Source organism: Cyprinodon variegatus, unplaced genomic scaffold (genome assembly GCF_000732505.1).
Source record: "Cyprinodon variegatus isolate N-32 unplaced genomic scaffold, C_variegatus-1.0 Scaffold372, whole genome shotgun sequence".
Lineage (NCBI taxonomy): Eukaryota > Metazoa > Chordata > Actinopteri > Cyprinodontiformes > Cyprinodontidae > Cyprinodon > Cyprinodon variegatus.
In genome coordinates, this window is record NW_015150825.1 from 191,726 (window position 1) to 215,725 (window position 24,000).

General features: G+C 36.7%; 1 protein-coding gene across 2 annotated transcripts in view; it reads left to right on the forward strand.

The window, feature by feature from the left end:
* cntnap2 (contactin associated protein-like 2) overlaps positions 1-24,000 on the forward strand; it is a 219,357-nt gene that overhangs the window by 190,340 nt on the left and 5,017 nt on the right. For both annotated transcript variants that reach the window (XM_015386616.1, XM_015386617.1), the window contains exon 19: positions 6,726-6,819. In XM_015386616.1, the coding sequence (XP_015242102.1) occupies positions 6,726-6,819 (94 nt within the window). The remainder of the gene's footprint in view (positions 1-6,725; positions 6,820-24,000) is intronic.

Here is a 24,000-nt window from a genome sequence, read left to right on the forward strand (position 1 = left end):
TAAACATGTCAAACTGAGATAACCGTATTGTTTAGAGGTTGCTTTGCTAATGATAAGTAGTATACCAATCAATTGTTCTGGCTAAAATAACAAACGTTTGGTACATATTAAAGACAAAGATATGTCTTTTGTAATGTCACAAAGCACATTTGTAAATAGAGACATGATATTCGGATAGATATTTCCATTAAAAATCTACCAGTGGCACGTTTATCTTTTAGCCATAAACTGTAATTCAGTTAATTTTGCAAAATATTCTTTAAAGTTGTAGGGAAGTCATATTTAAATTTCAAACCATTCTGGCTTAAACATGTACATAAATGTACTCTTTATCAGACCATATTGTCCCAAAAGTTAGAAAATTTCTATTTAAAAAAAAATCCTGTCTTAAAATCTGTGGGGGGGCGGGGTTCGTTATTTTACGCAGACCAGTTAGTTATATGTCAGCTTGTACACCTAAATTCGGCCAATCATATATCAACGATCATCTGTCAATCAGATTTTTTTATTGAAACGGTTGAAATAAGAAATACGACTCATTTACTTTCCCATTGAGTTCCGTCCCAGTGTTCACGGGGATGGACGTCTGTGTCTTCGGCAGGCGTAGAGTTAACAGAACTGGCAGCGATGCGAGGCAAGGGCTCAAACATGTACGGCTGTAAGCCTTCTACACCAACCAAAGCTTTTGCCACCCTGGTGTCCTCTTCCACAACATCTTCGTCCCCTCTTTCCTCCTCTAAATCTCATCTACGTCCTCCGACACAAAACTCTCCTCCTCTTGCATGTTTCTGCTCTCCATAGCGTTCCTTGACAGTGTTGTTGCTAAGTGCTACATGGTCCCAAAGTAATTTCCCATTGGGAACCTAATAGCACTAAGTTGCTAACTGGTTAGCAATTTGCTTCCGAGAAACCGGCCACAACCAAACTTGCTTGCGAACCTTCCGCCACAAAGATTCCGCCCCCTTGATATACGACCAATCTCATTCACTTCATTCACTCGTGTAAAGTCGGGCACCACTCGGAAAATTCGGGAGTGCAACAGTTGAAACAGCTGCCTCCCTACAACTTTAAGTATCTTTTCCTAAAGCTCATAAAATGTTCTCAATGCATTTGAATAATTAACTCATTTAACCTTTTGATAATCCTGATATTTTTATCTGGCATGTAATGATGAGTGGATACCTGAAATATTCCCACAGTGTGCAGCAAGAGAGGGCAGTGTTTGGTTTTTAAGTAGCCTGAGAGGTCTCATCGGGTTAGTTCACTATCAAAGGCCCACCAACATGAGATTAAAATGAGCTCCCATCTCTCCATCTCTGAGATGAAAGTGAGAAATCCCTTCAGGCAACAGACATCTCATCCGAGACTTCCCTCCTCTCATCTCCAGTTACTGCCGATAGATCAGCGGAATGAGTGACTGTTACAGCAATGGAGCGAGACAGTAATGCGACAGTTTAAATGATAATAATGTTAACTATTTGTTCAAGGTTAAAGGGGATGCTTTGCACGTCTTTGCTCTTATTTGTGAGGCGTCGAATGTGTGAAGGAATCCGATTTATCTCTCAGAAAGATAAATTAGATATATTAGTTTGAATACGTTCAGCACCCATGCTCACTTCGATTCTATTAAACACAGTGAAAAAGATTTCACCCTTTGGTAATGTTCTGTTTGTCTAACAGCTTATTAGTTTGCTTACGTAAGCTCAATGCAACATAAGAGGCATTAGAGGAGAGAAGTGTGTTCTCTAAATGGTGCTGCGAAGGGAAGGGATCCCAGTAATTGAGGCTGTAATAGACAGAGTTCAGTAAAATGGGGTTTCTTCTCGCTGCCTTCCTCTGTGGACCTTTCTGTGAGGTTTCAAGATTCAAAACCGCCCTCCCAGCTTGTGCAGCCAATTTGTTTTCTCAGATAAAAGTAAATAAGCTGAGCGCAATTTAATTGTGCCCCATTATCCCACCCTCCAGTCACAGTGGAAAACAAAACCCACACAGGGCTCTACAGAGACCAGGCTTTTGGAAGGAATCAAATTAGAAGATGCTTGGTGTGTGTATGTGTGTGTTTTATTCTTATTTGTGTGTGAAGAAAAAAAAAAGTCTGAAGAGCTGCGGGTGAGGAGATTTGCTGTTTGGGAGCACTCCACTGAATTAAACCTGTAAACACGGGCTAAAGCACACTTACATGAATCCAAGTTCTTTTGTGACCTTCCAGCTCTGCCCCCGTCCGCCACGAAGCCTCAGCTTTTCAGCACATCAATAAAAGACACTCTGAGAAAAACACACTGCAACAAAAGTCATTGTTCTCGCCTGTTGCTCTGCTGTCTGTGTGAGCTCAGATACAGTCCTCCTATGAACAGGGAGAGGGGAAAAAGGATGATCTTTTATTTTCTGGGATGTAGGGAAGCCAAATTGAGGGGCTGAAATTATTCTCATCAATAGCACCAGCTGCAGCCTTCAAGCTAATTAGAAACTTCATTGGTACGGCAATAACAAGTTAATTACGTTGCAGGGATATTAAAGTCGTGTATTCCCTCCCTCCATCACCCTCGCTGCTCTCACATTTCCATAGATGAAGCATTTTGTAAACATCCTGCTTGGTTTCTACCCTCACTGTTAACCATCTTATGCCCTTAACTAATGTTTGATCACCTACTTTGTTTAAAGAAATAACTTTAACTACTTCACCTAATTTGTTTAATGAAAATGTGCATGACACCATGGAGAGTCAACATGTTATATTCATACATAAATCTCTCAGAGAGCACCTTATTAGGTTGGTTCTGATAACGATATAGCTATGACATAGCCATAAGACATATAACGTTTACTAAATCATACAAAATCAGCTTTAAAGTATAAAAGAAATGGAAGAAAACAGAGTGTGAAAATAAGCATTAATAATCTTTAATTAAATACATAAATGCAGTCTCTGAAAAGTGAAAATACAGTTATATGTTGCTGATATTGTGACAATTTTACCAATTTTACAAACTTTAAGCCAATTGCAAATTTGCTGTAACTAACCCCTACTGCAAATTTTGCTTGTAGGGATACATACGATGTACTGTATAAGGCCATGATGGCTGCAGCTCTCTGAAACAGGGGAGGCTCAGTGATGTTAATTAAATTCAAACATCACATATTGCATTAACAAATGTTAAAACACATAATTACAACGGTTGAAAATAGCTGTTGGGAAGCGCTCTGAAATAATAAACTCCAGAAACCACAGCAAGAGTTCAGCACAAGATGACTGTTCTGACTGAACGATTCCTTTGCCCCCTCGACTGGCCACTGTCAGTTAAAAATCATTAAGTATGTTAGCCAATCAGCATCGAGCAGCTAGCTTCAGGACCTGCTCTATAGACACTCTAAATTGCGGATTATACTTCTGCAGCTGCACACAACAAATGTCGCTTGCGTCTGGTCGCAAACCAGTTTTGCTGGTATGCTTCTACAACGTCGGTCTGGAATCTCTAGGGATGCATAGCAGTTTCCCGCCAAAGCACTAGGGGGACCCTATTTGAGAACTCGCAACAAGTTCTCAAATAGAAAATACTCATGAATAAAATTTATGAAGTTTGACCATGCATATTGTACCAATCATTTTATGAAATTTAGCCCAAAATTTAGCCTTGGGAGTTTTAGACTCTCTAGTTTTCAATGAGATATCACAACTGATATAAGGGCACATATTATGGTATACACTACTAATATATATATATTATGGGTGTATCCAAATGTAATGATGTAAAAAATAAAAAAAATTAAATTTGTATTCTACTTTTAAAAAAAGTTTCCTTGTGTTAAATTTCAAGCAACAAAATTCAGCTGGTCCACCAAACCCACAACCCTAACTGGAATGTGAACAGGACACAAGAGTTAAATAAATAAAGAAACACATTAGAATTAAACACCTTTAAAAATGAAGCTGACATGGCATTGTATTTTTAACAATTTTTTAAGAAAACTAAATGAGACAATGAGCAGGCAGATAACACATGAACTTTTATTTTTATCTGAGAAGGGACAAAAGTTGAACTTGCTGGCAAATCAGTTAACAGCCTTAAGCCTGTATCAATGCTCCATTGTGGATCCTATTCTCAACAAATTCCCCTACGCGACACGAATGGGTTGGATCTGTCTCTGAATAAGTAATGTGATCTAAAGCTGAGCTTTACAGCAGCCTGAACTCCGCTTCAACAAAAACATTTGCTTTAATAAGTAAGTTTTGGCTTCCTTGGGTTCTAAAAACCCGCTTTAATTTGGAGCTACTTAAGCTGGATATGTTATGATAAGTTTTCCTCCAGTAGTTTTAAGTCTTACCTGCTCCCCAAAATTATTCACACTGCACTTTGCAGCCAGTTCTGGCTTATTTTTATCCTCTCCCTCTTTATAAGTCTTTCCTTTTGACTGTCCCTGTCGTTGTTACCTGTCGTGTGCCTCAGAACCAAAAAAGACAGGGCAAGGGTGTGTGTCTGCTTTTTCCTATTATGCTCCTACTCAGGCGGTAGGAGGATCTAACAAGGCAGATACTGTTGAATTTGGAACCCCCCAATGGCCAGTCTGTCCCTCAAGTAACTGACTGAAGAACCATAGGGTAGCAGTGCTTTTGTTTTGTGTGTGTTTTTTTTATTTAAATAGAAATATGTTAGAGTATTAGATACTCAAAGAAGTAATACTTTTTTATCATTAGACTAATGCATTACTGTCCAACACCATGAAAGGTCAAGGTTCAAAACCATACTATCAAGTGTTTAGAGTTTAGGGAAATGCATGAGTGTTTACAGAAACATATTTTAACAACATATTTATACAGAAAATGTATCTCAATGTGCCTAATATGCAAGAGATGGTTGGACAGAGAGAGAAAGAGAAAAATAAGGTGTCCTAAAATGGCCCTTGAGGTACGCCTCAGCTGATAAATGCACTGCAAAAATTGAAATCTAAATTAGTAATTGTTTCATAAAATAATTAAACTATTTTTTTCTTGAAGGAGGTAAGTGAGACTTAGCCAATGGAACAAGACAATTTAAATTTAAAATAAGAAACATTTACCATCTCTTATTCCAAGTGCATGTTATCTACTTTTCTTTTTTAAGGGTAAAAATACTCATTCCATTGGCAGATCATCTTATATACCTGCTCGCATGAAGGGTAAATACACTTAATTTAAGACATTTTTACCTATTTATAGATCGTTGTTGCAGTTTGAGCTTAAATTTACATTCATAAAGATCGCTGGGAGCTTGATCCATTTTGGGAAAAAACAAATGGAGCTTGTTTCAAAGAGGCCAACATCAACTAGAATGAAAGCTTTACTGAGATCAGCAAATCTGCTGTAAGGTAACAGCTATGATCGAGGCAGAACAGATATGATTAAGCATATTAGGATTAAAGTTTAAAGGTCAATCAGAAATCCAACTTGTGTGAAGGTTGAGTTCTGATATGATCTTAAGATTCTTTATTTTTTGTTTAAACCCTTCCTATATACAGAAGGTTAGCTAGCCCTTTTATTCCAGCATATTGTCAGGCTGCTCCATGGGGGTCCCAAATACACGATTATTAGGAAGACTTGAGCCTTTTAATTCTTAAACTACATACCTATCTTCAGAGCATTTGCTGATTGTGTCTGATAGTACATTCAGTGTCAGTACACAGGCAGTAAAAGACACTTTGTGCATACCACAGGAATTGATGACACAGCAGTATTTGACAGCCCAGGAAGGAGACCAAGGCATCTTTCTTGCATGATCCAATTTTATATATTCCCTTCCTGGCATGGTCGACTGAAAATCAATAAAAGTGATTATCTTTATTCCATCATGAATCATTCCTGATCCTGATGGGAACAGATCCCTTGTATGATATCACTGTCTTAGGGGACAACAGTCTCTAAATGTTGAACTATGTAAATGTTGCAAGTCATTTGCTCTGGGCTTTAAAGATTTAAAACCAACTTGAGAAGATTTTGGGAAACAGATACCTCCTTATCACAAAATAATCTTCTGTACTGGTGTTCCTCCTGGTTACAGAACACAGAAATCAGACTTCGACCATATGACTGTTTAACCTGAATTTGCCATTTTTAAATGTTCACTTTTTGTTTGGTTTGTTTTTTTGTTTAAGGAAAACAGTTTTCCTTAAAGGATTCTAGTCATCACCAATATCAGCACATAAAGAGTCAAACATGTATTCTATTGTAAACAATGTGGAACAAAGCTTATTTAAAGGTAATTTTTTTAACCTAAAAATCCACAGTATGTGCAAAGTCTAAGCTTAGATTTGTATGATGTGGACAATTTACTTCTTATTCTGGATTTAAAACAGTGTAAATAAAAGTGTAGTTTCCAGTGCAGCTTACCAATCATCATATACTTAGTTGCATTGTGCTGCTAAAGCATGGTAAAACTCTTTAAAGAATTATCATATTATCATTGTTATTTTTATCATTATTTAAATATAAATGCTCTTTTTACCTCTTTTTTTTTACTGACCACTGGAAACCACCAGAGGGTGCTGTTAAGCTATGTATCTTCCTGAATCTCAGCTACCAGTGTCTCTGTTGTTTAAATGATCTATCCTTAAGATGCTGATGCCAGTCTCGGTGGTATTCAGTAATAAGTCTTTTAATCAGCACCTTTGTACTTTTTTGAGAAGCCTTACCTAAATATGTATTTGATCCTTATGTATTATTTATTTCTCTTTCATTATTTGTCTTATTCCAGCTGGATCATTACCCTCCAGTCAGCTACAAACTTCCAGAGGCCTCAGACATACAGTTTGACCTGGTTAAGACACTGTTCCTAGGCAAGGTCTATGGTGAGTCATTTTTTCTTGATGTCATATACTTAAAGGTGAAACTGAATAAACACAATAATGATTAAAAAGTTTTTTTATTTCAGTAATTTAACTCAAATACATGTTCCCAGTTTCAATGGATTCATTTCTCACAAAATGATGTGCTTCAAATGTTTATTTCTGTTGGTTTGAACGATTATGGTTTGCAGATGAGTAATAAAATTCAGTTTATGAGAAATGATGGTCATGTAAGAAGTAAATTAGAAGAAGCATAAGATAAATAAAAATGTGTAATGAGAATCTTTTTGTTGTTCTGGATTGTCACAACATTATAAGGCAGTTAAGCTGTGTGACTAAATAGTCAAAGGACACTAATTATTGAATATTTTAATAATGGATATAAAAAAGCTGGATTAATAAATGAAAAAAATCTATAAAACCTTCACCCAAAAGAGTAGGACCGTCCCTGAGGGAGCAGAGCAGATGTAAAAGAAATTTGAAGCTTCAAGCAATGGAGTTTGAGAGAATAGAGGATGGTTGTCTAGTCCTGCTTGTGATTTTCATTTTGCTCTAAAGCTCTCTCCATCATCTGTCATTCCACCAGTATGCCTCCTTATCGCCATAATCCATAACAACTGAAGACATTGTTACATGCAGGTTTAAAATTGACTTTCATATGTGCCTAATATGGATGCAAAAATTGATTTAAGATTCGTTAACTGCATTATAAAGAGTGGGTTGTAAAGATTTTCATTTGCACATCATCCTCCCAGTATTTTGCGGGCTCTGGTCATCAACTTATCTTTACATATTTTCAAAGGGCTAGAAAGTTTGTTCCGCTCATTTTAGACACAATCTGATTTGCACCTTTGCCCATGCCATCGACTTTTGAAGGCAAGGGACGTGGAATTTTGTCACTTTGCCAACAGCAAACTCCTTTGCCAACTGCTTTTTGTAGTCTAACCTTGTGTTTATATTAACAAACCATATTTTTACTAAAAATACATTTTTATTATTCATCTTTATTTTTTTCTCTGAACATTTTAAATAAAGATATTCATTAGATTTAAGCCATTTCTACCAAAACAATTAAAATTTGTTGTACAATCACTTAAATCAATGACATATTTTCACATTTTGAAAGGAAACAGAAAACATTTTGAAAGGAATTTGTATTTCAAAAGGAAATACTTTCCCCCTTACATCACTAACATGAAGTTGTTTTTTTTTCAGGAATCTGTCCTTGTTTGAGGCTTTAGTAGGTTTTCAGCCAAAGTGAATATAACTTTTATTTATAATTAATCACATGTTGCTGTTCTTTGGTTTAGGGTTAATCGACTTAAAGAAACACAACAGTAATCTATTATAATCTTATCTACAGTGGGCATGCTTTATTCCAGCTGTCCAGAAAACTAGAGGAATATTATTACTCATCAGAATATTCACTTGCTTAATTAATGATCTATCATCATCATTTATTATCAAAGCCCTACCGTATACTATCTTCTAATCACTTGAATTTTATGATGAACCACATAGTTATGTATATTCTTTCAAAATAAAGCACTATGAGGAAGGCTTATATGATGATTTTGAAACTTGAGAAGCCAATCAGGCTCTTTTTGTTGTAGAGCTCTTTAAAATATAAGGTTTGTTAAATTCTGTTAATATAGAAAATGGGTTTGTTGCTCTTCCTTTCTCCATCTCAGTGTTGCTCTTTCTTCATTACTTATTTTATCCCCACAACGGCAAAAAAGTTAGGTTGGAGCAGTGGTGGATTTTACTCAACCCACAGACTTATAGACTGCTAAATGAACCGCTGATGTATTGTGTATATTTTCATAATGGCCTCAGCATGTTCATTCACAGCAAACCCAAGCTCTCATCATCACCCATCAATGCAACAGCTGTGTTATGAAGAAAAGCAAGTTAGAAGTCACCCTTAATGCAATGTCAATGCAGTGTACAGACCTTTTTCTGATTTGTAAGGTATGAGCATAAAAATATAGACAGCATACAGAAAAGTAAACCCTAATTTAGATAGAAAAATAAAGATAAAATGAAGCATAGGAAGGGAGAAAGAGGATAGAAGCAAGGACAAAAGCTTGTATTTCTAGGTCTCATCGGATCTGTTCCATTTCTGTGTCGGAACCACAAAGACAAGAGAGACGTACAGTTCAGCTATCAGGTTCCCAGTTTGAGAGAGAATGAGACTCCGTGCTTGGTACGCTGCACACACACACACACACACACACACACACACACACACACACACACTTTGATCACTGCGAGATCTCCTCCGTCTCCTTGCAGGCTGGTTGAAGGATGGGATAAGCTGGATTCAAAAAAACAAAGGAACATCTCATATGAGATAACTAGTTAGAAGTGTGCAAAAATATAAAGCTTTATACATCAGTAATGCACAATCAATCTTTTACAGTTAAGTAACTGTTCTGTTAGGGTTAATCTACTGTTATGAGAGCTTTAAATATAATACTGTTATCCAACTTTTAGGTAACATTTGACCTATTCTATACTTTTTCTGACAAGTGCAAACTTTCAGAATAAAGTTTACTGGGCGAAAAAAAACACGAATGATTAAAAACAAAGAATTTAATACAATAAAACTAAATCAACAGAAAAAAATGCTGCAATAATATAAGATAGACAATAACACAAAAAACAACAGCAATAACCAAACCTAAATAACCTACAAACTCAGTTCATAAAATGGAAAAGCACCAGCCACTAGGTGGAGTCCACCAGCAAGCTATAAATTTAAGTACAGCATCAAAATAGAAAATAGGAAAATAGGGTTAGGTCCCATCAGACTTGGTGGTCGACTCTACCTGATGATCTTCCTTTATGAAAGCTATTTACTGCTCTTTTTTTAACTTGCTTTTTTGTTTAGCAGTGGCATTTTGTTTGTTTTTGTTTGTGTGTTTTTTGCATTGGTGTGTTTAATGTTTACATTATTCATCTGTTCTCATCATTTGCTGGATGTTTGCACCTGTTGGCCTCTATGAGTCATTTTTGGAATGCAATCATATTAAAGATCAAATGGTTACCAACACTATGCAAGACTCAATACAAATATTTGAACTGTAGGAGCTGTGAAGTGCATTCTGGGAAATATAGGACATATTAAACCTGTATACTTCTGGGACTTTTTTTAGAGTTTCGTCTTCTGCAGTTAAAGATCATCCAATTCCTCAGTCTAGACTAAAGCTGCAGGGAGTTCTGTAAAGGATACAACTCACTTAACATTGAAAAAATGAGAAAAGCTTTGTCGGTTTCTTTTTCCTTTCTTTTCATAAACATGCTCTTTTCTTTTATCATTGTTATGGTTTTGCTTCTGTAATTGTTCTACTTCCACATTAATGTGTTGACATTTAAAACTTTTTGCACCATTTACTTTGTAGTTGTGCCTTTAGGCTTGTAGCATAATTATATCAATTTCCATACCAGAAGTCACAAAATTGATTAAAATAGCTTAAAAGAATGAACCCAAGTACTTGGCAGCCAAGCATTGAGCTAAAAAGGGTTGATAAGTTTCCGGCCTTAAAGTCAGGCATCAACACCTAACACACATAACAGCCACCTAAGACGAAAGTGTTAGCTTAAACAGGTTCATATAGAAAATATTTCCAGTCAAAGCTTTAATTTACTCCTCTGTGTTGATCACATTAAGCCTGGAATTTGTCACATTGACATAAAAATGCTGTGTGAAAAAAAACTAGAATAAAAATGTTTATATTCAGATATACGCCATGTTTCAGTTCTAAACAGCACTGCTATCAAGAGACTGTGGCAGCAACATCTTATCATTAGCTAATTTTATCACCAGAATTTTTTGAATTGTCATGAATAGTTGTGTAAACAATATAACTTTCCAGCAAAGTTAAAAAGTAAAAAAAAAACCTATCAACTGGACTTTGTTTTCCAAGTTTGAAGATGTTTTGCTTCCCATCCAGGAAGCTTTCTCAATTCAAAATGTCTGGATTAGGGTTGAGTCCCAGGCTTATGGCTTAAAAAACATGCAAATTGAACCGAAAAAAAGGTCCAGCCCTTAGTAATGGGGAGTTGTTGAGGTCGTTGTTGGCCTGCAAAACCTGATACTGGCCTATGCTTCTGAAAAGGGGCCATTGTTGACCTGGCTGAGCAGGCGAGATGTTTTGGTCCCCTCCATGGCAATGAAGATTTAGTTGATAGCAGGAAGCAATTAACTCTATCGCTGCATTGTAGGTTTTTGAGAGCTGGAATCTGAATCCTTCCCCTGTTAGGTTTATTCTTTATACATCATGTGCATTGTTACTTTGTTAGCCAGATTAGGCTAACAAAGGCCTTCCTTCACATGGTGGATGTCACTGTGTGTACGGAGGTCATCTAATCAGGACAGCCTTCGTGTCTTTAAAAATACACAGGATATGGGCACATCTTGGAGCCGGACTGATGTGTAATCCTGGGGCATAGAGGCAAGATGCATGAAGGTCAGGGCATGGATGGCGTGTCAGTTTCCGATACGGACAGCTAAGCATCCACCTGATCCAAAACATGGACTCATGAGGTATAAGAAGGAGGAGATAAGCTTGTTCGGGGCTCAATCTTTGCCGGACGCTCGCTGACGTTTTTTGAGCCCACAGCTGTGCAAGCTCCAAGCAATTTCTCTGTCCTGTAACGACCTGACCTGGAATAAACTCTGTTACTTTTATACTCCTGTTTTATAGTCCTTTTGTATATGGTTTTACCCAGTTTGAGTTAAGAGTAGTAAATAACTTGCTCCCAGGAAAAGAACCGGAAGGGAAGTCCCGAGGCGCAGCCGCCTTCAGGGGGACCTCACTTCCATATTTAACACCCCTCTTTTTAAGGTTGGTTGTTCCTCTCTTAACATAAATCCCTTCACATCCCTTTCAAACCACCACTTTTTTGCAAACTTCCACTTCTGAGGGTTTAACTCCATTTAACAATGTTTAGCTTTTTATGTTGGACTAAAACTGTATTGAAATTTTAGTTTGAAATTCAATTCAGGTAGAGTTGTTGCATATTTTAGGTCCATCAGAATCTGTTAATTAAACAGAAATAACAACTAACTTTCATCAATTTAACTCACTGTAGTGTTGTAAGGGACCTTTAGGGAAAATAAGAGTGTTCATTTAATTTCATCCTCTCTGGTTTTTACAAGAGGCAATACATCCAATCATCATATAAAAGAGTTCATTATTGAATTAAGGTGCACTTAAGATTAAATTTGTCATTAGCTGGTATTTTACATAACCAATCCTTCTGAATTTGCATTTAAATGTATGTTTGTTTTTCATATTTATAAAAGAAATGAACTCTAAGAATTGCTTAAATAGAAACAGGAGCTGGGCAAGCCGATGTTGGTAATACTATTCCTCCGATGTTGAATGATGTTAGTCAAGGAGGAGGATTAAAATCATATTTTGTTAAAAATTTCTCTGTTTTCTAGCCTCAACAAAGAGCCAACACAAAAAAACAGCATGCCAATTTTTTACTCCAAATTTTCTGGCAGGTTTTAGCTGAAACCTACCAACACACATGTTTTAACATGAAAAAGTCAGATTTCTAAGTGATGGCTCCTTTAAGAGTACAATTGCACATTAATTGTGTGCAAATATTTTGATAAATATGCAAATAAAATATATTAAAAATGATACATTTTCAAATTAATGATCATCACCATTCTAAAGTTTGCAATGTTCATAACAAAAAACATGTATTCTGTGACTGCGTCTTCATCCAGATCCTGTAACGATAAACTATGAGGGATTATGTGCATCTGAGGGTAATTTCATCCTTCCATCCTGGTTTGATATTTAAGCCGTGTGCCAGGAAGGAAGGAGGTCTGTGAATTCCCCAGTTCTCATCCATGTTGGTCTGTTTTTGCACGCTTAATGCATAAATCAAAGTATCCTGCAAACCTTGATTACTCGTGTCAACGGCATTTCCCTGCATCAAGGAATATGGCATAGATTTTGTACAAAGACCGTTCAAGGGGCAAAATTAGGATCAGGGTTAAGGAAGCAGCTGTTTCCGTTGTCTGCATGTAAGCTCCTCCATCATAGACTTACAAAGCCTTATGAAGGTATTCATGTGTCCAGTTTGCAACAATAAAATCATAACATTTATTTTATTGGCACTTCATGTAATAGACAAACACGAATGAGTAAATGTCTTTGAATTGTGGAAAGTCTTACATGTATTAAACGTTTTAAACGTATTAAACATTTTTTTTTTTTAAGTTAAGAAGTTTATGCTGCATATGTATTCCTCACACTTTACTATCAATTCTAATGGAAAGTGACACTCTTGCTCTTTTTTCCTTCTTTCTGACATACCTCAATTCCAAGGTGAGTTATATTGAGATTAAATGAAACCCATTGACTCTCTCTGGTGACCTCTGATGCACTGGATCTGAAAAAAAACATACCCCCCTTTTTTGATTTCTTTATTGATTCTCATGTATGGTTGTTTAAAAAAATAAATAGATAAAATGCTCTTGACCTTCCGCTTTTCAAAATGCTTTACTAATTCATTTAAAAGGCATTGGATGTAGTGATTATAATGGGACAAGATGTGAAAAAGTTCAAGCCCTATGAATATTTTTGCGAGTCTTGAACAAGTGTGGGACATGCAGGCCTTTGGATTGGTATTGGTCCAACACAGATCTTTGCACCCAGCTGGAATAGATGAGAGAGATGAGTCATGCTGCAGCCAGAGAAGCAGAATTGCATTCCTGTCCTCCGTGCTATAAATCTACGGAGTCTCTCTCTTTATGTGTCTGCTAGGAGGAATAAATTCAAAGCAGAAACAGACGGATAGGAAGTGTGCCCCCATGAGAGTACTCTTAGAGACAGAGAACCATAGCCCACGGGGTAAACGACATGTACTGCACCGTATTTCAATAACGCCTTGAAATTTCAATTTCTCTCTTTCATCCCACACATTTTTTCCACTTTCTTTGAATAATGCACCTCGCTTTAAATGATGTTCGCCAGCAGTGATTGCAGACATATGCTTTTAGTTAAGGACTGCAACTTTCGAGTCTGTGAAATTGATTTAACCCTTCTTGTTTTTATTGAGATCTATTAGGGAACCATGATGAATTAATTGAAAGTATTCTTTAAAGATTATAAGGACATTATAGTCCAACTCCATTTAAACAAATGGAGTTGTTGGCTTTCATAGAAAAAGCTTGTTTACCCATTCAAGTATAATGATATTCATAACAATGCAGTTGCATAACTCTTCACTCTTTACAGACTAATTGGGAATAATAATATCAACAACATCGTTTTTAGTTTATTTTCCACATTGCTGAATTGTATAAGAGATGTTTTGGTAAGGGTATTATTACATTAAAAAGGGAAGAGTATATACTTAAACTGTATATTTAAAAATGACTTCAAAACTAACGTCTATGTCTTAGTCTTTTAGATGAAGAAATTAGTCTGTGATAAGAATTGTATTTCACTTTTTTGTCAATATGAGATAAGAAATTGATCCTGCCTTTTTACATTTTGAGGCTTTGCACCTTGTTTTTAAACGTGTAGCTTGCACTGTAGTGAGTAACAACCTTTGGGTCCAATGTAGGATTATTTTTTAAAAAGAGTTTTGATATTGACCTTTGGTAGTTTTAGTATTAAAGTTTAAATTTCATCCATCCATCCTCTCCCTCTTACTGCATTAGGTTCATTTTGCAGCCTATGGGCGAGAGGCAGGGTACACCCTGGACAGGTCGCCTTTTTGTCGCAGAGAAACACAGAGACACACAAAGATGCATGCACTTACAGTATACCTAACATACCTCTTAAAACCTAACAATTTAAACTTAACTACATTTTTATTTCTGGTACTATATTCTATTCTAGATTAATAAAAAAAAAAAAAAAGCTTGGAGTTCTTTTCTTAGCATTTAAAACATATAGTGTATATTCCATAACTGTACAGTTAAGTTTTTTGATACAATTTCTTGTTCTGCAGTTTTTAGTTTTACTCTTCCTTTGTGGGACATTAATAGGATTGCCATGCCTGCTGGCGGGGGGGCAACCAGGGCAGCTGTCCTGGGCCCAGGGTAGAGGGGGGACCCTAACTCAGCTTCCTACATCTTTTGCCACAAACATTATTTTTTAACAATGTTTTCAAGGAAATTTGAGCTTTATTCTTAAGTTTCATAAAATCCTTTCCTATTACTTTCTTTCGATTATCCACTGCAGTATTGGGAGGTACCCTCACCAGCTGTTCCTTCTAACTGGTTATGCCACTGATGCAGTTTCTCTGAAGTTTGTCAAGCTGCTATACATAAGGCTGGCTGAGCTGTGGGTGGAGACAACAGAAAAATACAAAACCTGAATCTTCCCCTCTGTATACGGTCAGGCAGCAACTCCATCACTGTAGCATGAAGGGTACAGCGGCTCTCACCTGAAGAAGTCGCCTCAAGCTACAGGAACACCAATTTAGATCGCCCTCACCTGCAAAAGCCTGAGAATGTGGTCATAGCTTGCAAGCGCTCTGTTGGAGAAAAACACTCTGTCAAGGCTTTGTTCCCTATCTTTGCTTGATGAAGTTTTAATTAAGACCTGACCAATGGGTATTGTGAGAAATTTTGAATTTGACTGACGTAACCACATGGCTCGTCCACGGCTGCAACAAAGCTGCTATTTTGACCTTTTTTTTTTGTAGTCCATTTTAAAACGTGTCACACATGTAGAAATCACACAAGTAAAAATTCATAATGGGATCAAATGCGATTGGATTCATGTATGGAAAGCCAAATGTGCCATATATTTCATACATTAAAAACTGGAAAGATCTCTATTTTTTAATTCTAAACATTTAAATGTTATTTGAGATGCATGCATTTAATAAATAAATATAGTTTTTATCCTTAATAAATTAGTAATTAAATATTTTTCGCTCATTTAATTAACTATTAAGCTAGACACCAGGACTTATAAGTAACTAACACTTAACGTATGTCAACAATCAGATAACTTACCTGGAACTTATGCCCCACGTATGGCATACGCAGGCATACATTGCGACATTTTGAGCACGCTCAATATTTCTCGATTTATGTGGACGTATGCCAGCGTGTTCCAGCATGTTTTAGTGTACTTTAGTGTGCTCATAACTTATACAAAACATACAAATAACTTATACAACATATGCCAGCGTTTTTGCCAGATTTTTCGTATGTCAGGCATATACTGGTCTAAATCATCTAGGTATGACAGGGGCTTTTCCGAGTTGAGACGGTAATGAATTCTAGAAGCGAGGAGCAGAAGGGCTGATTGTTCTGCTCCGTAATATAATGAGACACACAGAGGTGACAGACAGGGATCTAAGGGAGTGGGTACATAGAGGAGGGTGGATATATATATGGAGGTGCAATTTTGTGAATGGCTTTTAAGATTACCAGAACAATATCTAATTGAGTATAGGACTGAACCGTAAGCCAGCTGAGCTGTTGGAGGACGTTAGATATTGTGGATTGGAGGGTGGAGTTATGATACGGTCAACTGAATTCTGGACTAGGAGATATTTGGGAGGGAGACAGAAGAATAAATAATGGCAATAATTAAGATGAGAAGTGACAATACTGTGAATAAGAATGGCAGCAGTGTAGGAAGAAAGAGAGTGGAGGAGGTGATGTAATGAGGGTTAAAAAAAAAGGCAGAACTGGTAGTGTTACTGAAGTGGGATTAAAGCACTAGCATGCTATCCAGGGTGATATCCAGACTCTTAAACTGGAATAAAGGTGAACTGGTGGAATTATCAATGATGAAGGAAAGGCTGGTTTTGGTATCAATGAGGACAACCTCAGTTTTGCAACTATTTTAGCAAGATTAATGCAACCAAGTTTTTTTATTTTAGAAATGGATTCAGTGAGGGAAGTAGGAGGAAGAGGGGGGTGAGGGTTTGCTGTGGACCTAAGTGTCATCAGCATAGCAGTAAAAGTGAATGATATATTGCCAATTGGGAAGAGGTAGATGATGACAAGGACAGGCCCCAGCACAAAGCCCTGGGGCACACCTAAAGTGATGGGGGAAAGGGGTAGATTAGACTTTAGTTGAATGAATTTAAGTTTGTATGATTAGGCCCTTACAGTTTGAATATCATTTAATTTATTGTATCAGACAATTGCAAAGACATTTTATTTAGATAAACAAAATAATAGGCACAAAGAGGTGTAGAAGTTTTCAAACCAAGCAAATAATGGTTGAAAACAAACACAGCCATAAGGCTCACTGGTGGTGTGCCTGTAAGAAATTCAGCTGTAGACCAATAATGTAGAAGGATTTAGTTTTGTTATTGATCCCATTTTTATTGAATATATTCATAATTGAGATCAGAAGCTAATACTTGAATGGGACATAAAATCCAAAAGAAGATGCAGAGAAAAATTATAAAAAAGATGTTTAAAGAAATACTGCTTCTACAGTACATTCTGGATACAGTGCAGCTCAGTATTAAAGCCTCCTAATATTTTAATCTTTCTTCTTATAACTCTATTTAAACAGTTTTTTGCAAAGCGCTTAACAATTTGTTCCTCCTAGAACAACATAGAACTAAAAACTAACCTAGAACTATTAAAACAGTTACGGAGCTGTAATTTGGCTTTGCATCTGGCAACTTAATAATCTTAATATGTTTCATTGAAGTACTCCTGAAAAGATAATACACAGGAATCAAACTTCTTAAACTGCAGCTGTATAGAATGTGTCAGCAGCTATACTGGAACTGAATTCTTCCCATCAAACTGTATTTTATGAAAATGTATAAAGCTTTTTGTTGTCTTTATCATTATAGGAAAAGGACTATCAGATACATTAAATCAGGTTTGTCCAAGTTCACCATAAAGAGAGCCGATTTATTCTGAATCCTAGACCTTTTGTTCTTCGGACATCATTCCAATACACTGCTTAACTTTTTTTCTATAGCATGTGGTAATTAAACCCAATCAATTTCCTTTCTCCGTAACAGCCTTTGACGGCCTATGTTTTATGTTGTGACCTTTGCATTTACAGCCACATGACATTCAGACTGTGATTAAAGCTCTGATAAACCACAGTGTTAGATCATGTTGATAACACAAACTTCTTCCCTCTCTTATCTGTCTCCAGATATTAGGTCTCTGATTGGCAGATTGATTACCCCTCTAATATCACTTTGTCCCTTTTAATTTAGATGCACATATCTGATGGTTGCTTTGTGTGTGACATCACCGCCAAAGTTAAAGTTTGACATCAGACTGCAGAGTCCTGATCCAGCCCATAGTTGATCCTGGATCCAGGTTTTCTTCAGTCAGTGTGTGGGAGTGGGGGTGGAACTGCACTGCAGAGAAATGGGAGGGATAGAGGGAGGTAAAAAAAAAATAGCACAGTGAGAGGAAGAGATGCTTGTCAGTGCATTGCTGTTTTCCCATGATCCCCAAAACAGCAGGAAAAGACCTGTGAAAGAAGAGGAGAAAAAGGTTTGGCTCTCAAATTCTTCACAGACACAAGTTAATGTAGGTAGCTGTTGTGAACGCATGCCTGTGTGTCCTTTAATTGTGTTTGTAGGTGTGCATGTGTGTGCCAAGGTTGCAGCAGGTCACTGTGAGTCATCTCAATATAAATACCACATTGAAGCTGTAACTGTAGCTGGTCACTGTGAGTCATCTCAATATAAATACCACATTGAAGCTGTAACTGTAGCTGAACCAAAGAGCTGAACTTAAACTCTTGCTGCATTTTGTACTGATGGTGGAATTTTGTTGTTTTGCTGGTTTAGTTTCTGAAATGAAAGGATAAAAAATAACCAAGACAAACACTGTATCTGTGTAAATGTGTCAACAATATAAATGAGTTTAAGAATTTGAAAACAGCAGCCAGTGTTGGAGTACATGGGAAGTTAGTTGGTTTTTAATTGGCTTGGCATGTTCACAAGATTAACATCCTGGTCAAGGAGGATGCTGGAGGCGGCGCTGGAGAGTATACCTTGATGTGAATGCATGTGGGTGTGTTTAGGGTGGGTAAGTGTGGCAACTGCTGGTGTATTCGCTGTGTTTACATCATCCTCTTAAATAATACTTTTTTTTGTTTGTTTTTTTTGTTAAACCCTAAGTCATGTCCTAATGCTGCAATGGATGAATTCAAGAACTGCAAAAAAAATAAATACCATTTTGTTGGGAATTTTGATTATTTGTTTTTTTTTAAATGTTGGTTTAAAGGAAGCAGCTTATTTAAACGTTTGCTTTGTTTATTTTTGTTATTTATTTATATGTTGCAGGAATTATATTTTTCTCACTCCCCTCCATCTGCAGCTCTGTAAAACATTTGCATGTACATGCATGATCTGAAAGTGCCTTTCTACTGGAGGGTGTGGAGGATGGACCCACATTAATATTCTTTTCATGCACCTCTAACGTATCACGCTTTCATTACCTCGCACTAGCAACAATGTCTACCCCTCAATCAGCTTCTATTCGTTGCCATAGTAACTGGATTTGATCCCCCCCTCCCTTCCCTACCGTTTTTGTCCAACTCATTTGTCCTTAGCAGGGGTGCTCTGCTCTGCCTTTCTATTCTCTGCTGTTCTGTTTTTTTAATGCCCTCACCTTCTGAGCCCTGTAGACACACCCATGCCCCTAAGCCAGCTCTTCCTGTGGCTCCTCCACTTCTTATTTTATTCATCCAATTTACCCACACAAAGACGCACTCCAACACCCAATAACTACCAGTTGTGTCTTTTTCTGCACCTCCTTTTTCAATTATTCATGCACCTGACTCACAATCGTTGGGTGCAGACGCCTCGTTCAATGTAGCTTCTGCATGTGATTGGTCCAGGTGGATTAGCAAAGGGTCACATATGGTCAAACAACACAAAGGATGTTTATATCACGCACGATGCTACTTTTCATTATTGCCATCCGTTCTGTCCTCAAATTATGACGATTGTGTGGAGAAGAGCTGTTTGCTTTTCATGTTTTATTGATTAGTCTTAGTCTAGAAAGCAGGCGGCATAGTCTCTCCTAAGGCTGGCTAAAATTCGATTTGTGGTTACCATCTCTTACAGTGTTAAATCACTTGTAGATGTTTATAGATTAGTGTGTTTATTACTGGGACCAGGCGAAAGATTGATGAAAACAAACTAGAATGTTAGTTTAGCATCATGATATCTCAGAAATCTGGTTGCCTATATATATATATATATATAGCACATTTTTCTCTATGTTAGACTGGGTGGAGCTGAAATAATCTTTTAAACAACAGATGATTGTGCAATACTGCACAAAATGCAATATTTCATACCCTGAAGCTGTTATGACATGTTTCATTTAGAAGCCTGTGATTACATGTCCAAGACTTTTATTACTATTTTGTCACAGTAGTTAAAAGCTGTAAATGCAAACTTTTAAGGAGTGCACTACCTCCTGTTAGGGATGTTGTTATCATTTGTCTCCACCTAAAAAAGTACACAACAGGGTTTAAGTAAAAAAGGATTTTCTAACAACATTATAATGAGGTGTTGCAAACACTGCACAAACAGGTTTAAAGCTGAGTACGAAGGGCTCGGACAAACCTAGAGTGGAGAAAGAGACACAGAACCAGCATTCATAAGGAAGTCTGGTTGGAATCAAAGACGATTTTGAGCAACTTGTTTTTTGCTTTAATTGTGTGATTTAAAAAAAAAAATCAGATTTTTAAAATTCTACGAAGTATTTGTTTCTTTATTTGTTTTTCTTTGTTGTTTTTTGCCCTCACGAGCCTCCTGGAGAGACCCAATTCAGTTTACCCAGCAAGAGGACTTTGATACTGTTATTCATTCAGAGTTTTAACTATTAACTTCTTTTGAGATATAACCTTCAAGCGTTATAGACAAATCAACTGAAGTGAGAAAACTGTAAACTTATCTGATTTCAGTTTTTAATAAAGTTTGATTACTGATGGGATAATTCTGGATTTTTTTCCCATGACTTGATCAAATATATTGATATCAATCTCAGTGAGGTTATTCTAAATGTAAATCTGTGATTCATAAATGTCATTCATTTCTCTTGGCAATTAGGGTTTTCTGCTTACAAGATAGAATCATTCAGATTAATTTTATATAATAAATCTCAGACTGTTAATCTGAAAAATAAAATTGCACTATGTAATTTTATGGCACTGCAGATTTTTTATGAATAAACACAAAAAGTAGCTCTATCAATGGCTTTATAATTTGCTTTACTTAGAGCAGGGGTCGGCAACACAAACTGTTCAAACAGCCATATTGGACCGAAAAAAAACAAAAATAAATCTGTCTGGAGACGCAAAAATATAAAGGTCTTATGTATGCCTCGTATGGCAACACGGGCTCTTAGTGTATTAGACCACTATAGAAAAGGACTATATGGGCTTAAATATATAATAACCATTCATGATTAAATGTTTTTTTCCTGGAGCAAATGTCACGTCGTAGCATGAGGGTGAGGGAGGTGCAGTGAACGCTCCCACCATGAGGAATTCGCCGTGTGCTGCTTCACCGCACGGTTTAAGTTTTATTGCATTGATGAAGTTATGGAAATATGATAAAGGAATCTTTCTATGCTGGACGTGTTTCTGTTGGGAGTAGCTGTTTGAGTTATGAGGAACCAAGCAGGAACTGACATTCATCAGAGCAGTGCTCTCTAACCCTGAAATCCCACATTCTCCGTCACCATCGTTCCTCGGTGCGATTTACTATAATTTCATGATTTGGGGAAATAATGGAAGAAAGTTCACATACCTGCATCAGAGCGCTACCTGTTTGATTGATCTGTGGACGGTTTTCCATCCTTGCAACCAAACCAGCAGCAGTAGTGGAGTTTGGAGATGCAATCCACTTCTTAAATTCATCTTTCCCCGACTTAGACAGACAAGACTTTCTTTGCATTGTTTTATTTTTTTACCGTATTTTCCAGACTTTATTGCGCACCTCACTATAAGTTGCACCCGCAAAGGTTTTTTTTTTTTTTTTTTTTTTTTATTATTATAGACGTACATTTACTGGTTGAACGCTGATATCTATTTAACTGTTCCCCACTAAACGTATGAAGGCAGCTCTACATCATATCACCCTAGACAAGGGATGAAGAAGAATGCTAGTTTCCGTTAGCTTGTTGGCTTGGCACTGTAACTACCAGACCTGTACTATCAGATCATTTGCACATCTGCAACCAGATATACTTCCGGTTGCCCTTAATTTTGTGAAAAAAAAACTTAAGCAGGTTTTTCCCTCCCCAAAAATAGTAAGTGTGCTAAACTATAATGTGTTACAAGTTAATAATGTATTTCCTGAGAAAATAAATGCCTTGAAATACTTTCTGTTTTATCACTCGTCTGTGCCCGATCGGCTCAGGAAATGGGATCCTGTGCTACTTCACGGAGCTTAATTTTTCAGCTTTAGATTTAAACATAAATCTACTTTTATCAAAGTTTTATTTTTTCTTTTCATGTTAACTTAATGGTATATAGTGCGTAATCTAAAGAAAGAAACAACTAAAATGCAGATAAACATGGTTTAATCATATTTTGCCAGACTGCTCTGAGAATGTCAGATGATGAGGTCACACAAGCAGTTTAAAGATGTGTATTGGCATTCTTTAGTGAGTTAAGGATAGAAATAAGTAATTTTAGTACCATAATTACATTATTTCTGTTATGCAGGAGTTGCACAAAGTCTCTTTAATGCAACAAATAAATGAGAAAATGTGTAAAATTTGGGACATTTTTTCTCCTCCCTTCCTCCCCTTAACATCTGCATGTGCTAAATAAAGTTAGCCCCCTTTTGACTTTCACCCCCTGGTGGTTAGGAAAAATACACAGAAAAGCCGCACCTTCATGGTTCAAAGCGTGGGAAAAAACAATAACAGCTTATAGTCCAGAAAATATGGTATTTCTTTTCTAAAGTGTTGTTTTTACATCTTGGATTATTGAGAATATATGTTTCTATCTATTTTACCTTTCCTGCATATACTGCATCTATACTTGAGCCTTTTTGCAAGTCCAAGTTATTAAAAGTAAGGTTTTCCAAATGTTAGTCTCTCCTTTTTGAGTTAATTTTCTGTTTCTCCCTCTATATGGCGTCACCAAATTCTGAAGCCTCCTTTGTTTGCTTCTGAAGCCCTGCCTGCCAGTTGTTTTTCTGTGTGAATTGAAAATGACATTGTGTACAAAGCAGGCTGATGTAATCCCAGCAGAGAACATATTGATATTCACAGACAGGTCTCTGCAGTGATCAGCACCTGTTAAGGCATACAGAGGGGAAACATATTATTGTGAAAACAAAACTATGGTGATATCAGTAAATCTTTCCACTATCATGCTATTAGCCACCTGCTGCTCACCTCTTGTGTGTGTATCTGTCCCCATCATGAAACTACATTTATGTGCAAATTTACAAATCATTGATAAATCTTCACTATTTCCATAATTTTTCATGCTAAAGCAACAAACTATGTGCTTCTCTTACAAGTTACTTACTTGGATTTGTGTCTAACCTTGCAGAACACATTAATTATGTAAACGTGATGCAGAAAAAAATGCAAGTTTGAAAATGTATGTATTGTGCAGTTTGTAGATTAGGATAATAATAAAAGGTATACAAAATGGCTCTGTGTTTAGCAACACAATCAGTGGTGCACACACAAGCTTGTGTTGGGCTCATCCAAATGAAATAAAGAGTTAGAATTATATTATAAACCAAGTCCATACACTCTGAATCCCATCATCCAGCATAACAAGATTCATTAAAGATGAACATGTTTGCACAGCTGCACATGGAGGACTGCTGTTAGTCATCCTGAGCTCATGTCCTTCTGGCTGATTGTCCAAAACATTTCCGTCTGGGTGTGTCTGAGGTCATGCAGCAGCAAGAGATAAACAGTTTTATATAAAAATTGAATCTTCACTCAGCACTGAATTAAATGTTTGTTATGTTGCTTTGGGCACATGCAGTTGTTTTGGAAGCAGCAGGTTTGAACTGTGTCTCTACAGAGGTGTGTTAGAGCAGCTTTCATTTCACGTCAGAATGTCTTTAAGTTCTGTATTTTTGTGGATGTGTCTGTGACTGTAACTGTATTCCAGATTTTTGCAGAGGACAGTATTTTTCATCCTGCAAGGATTAAGCATTCCTTAGATAAAATGGAACAAACCCAAGTCAAAATGCTTCCTA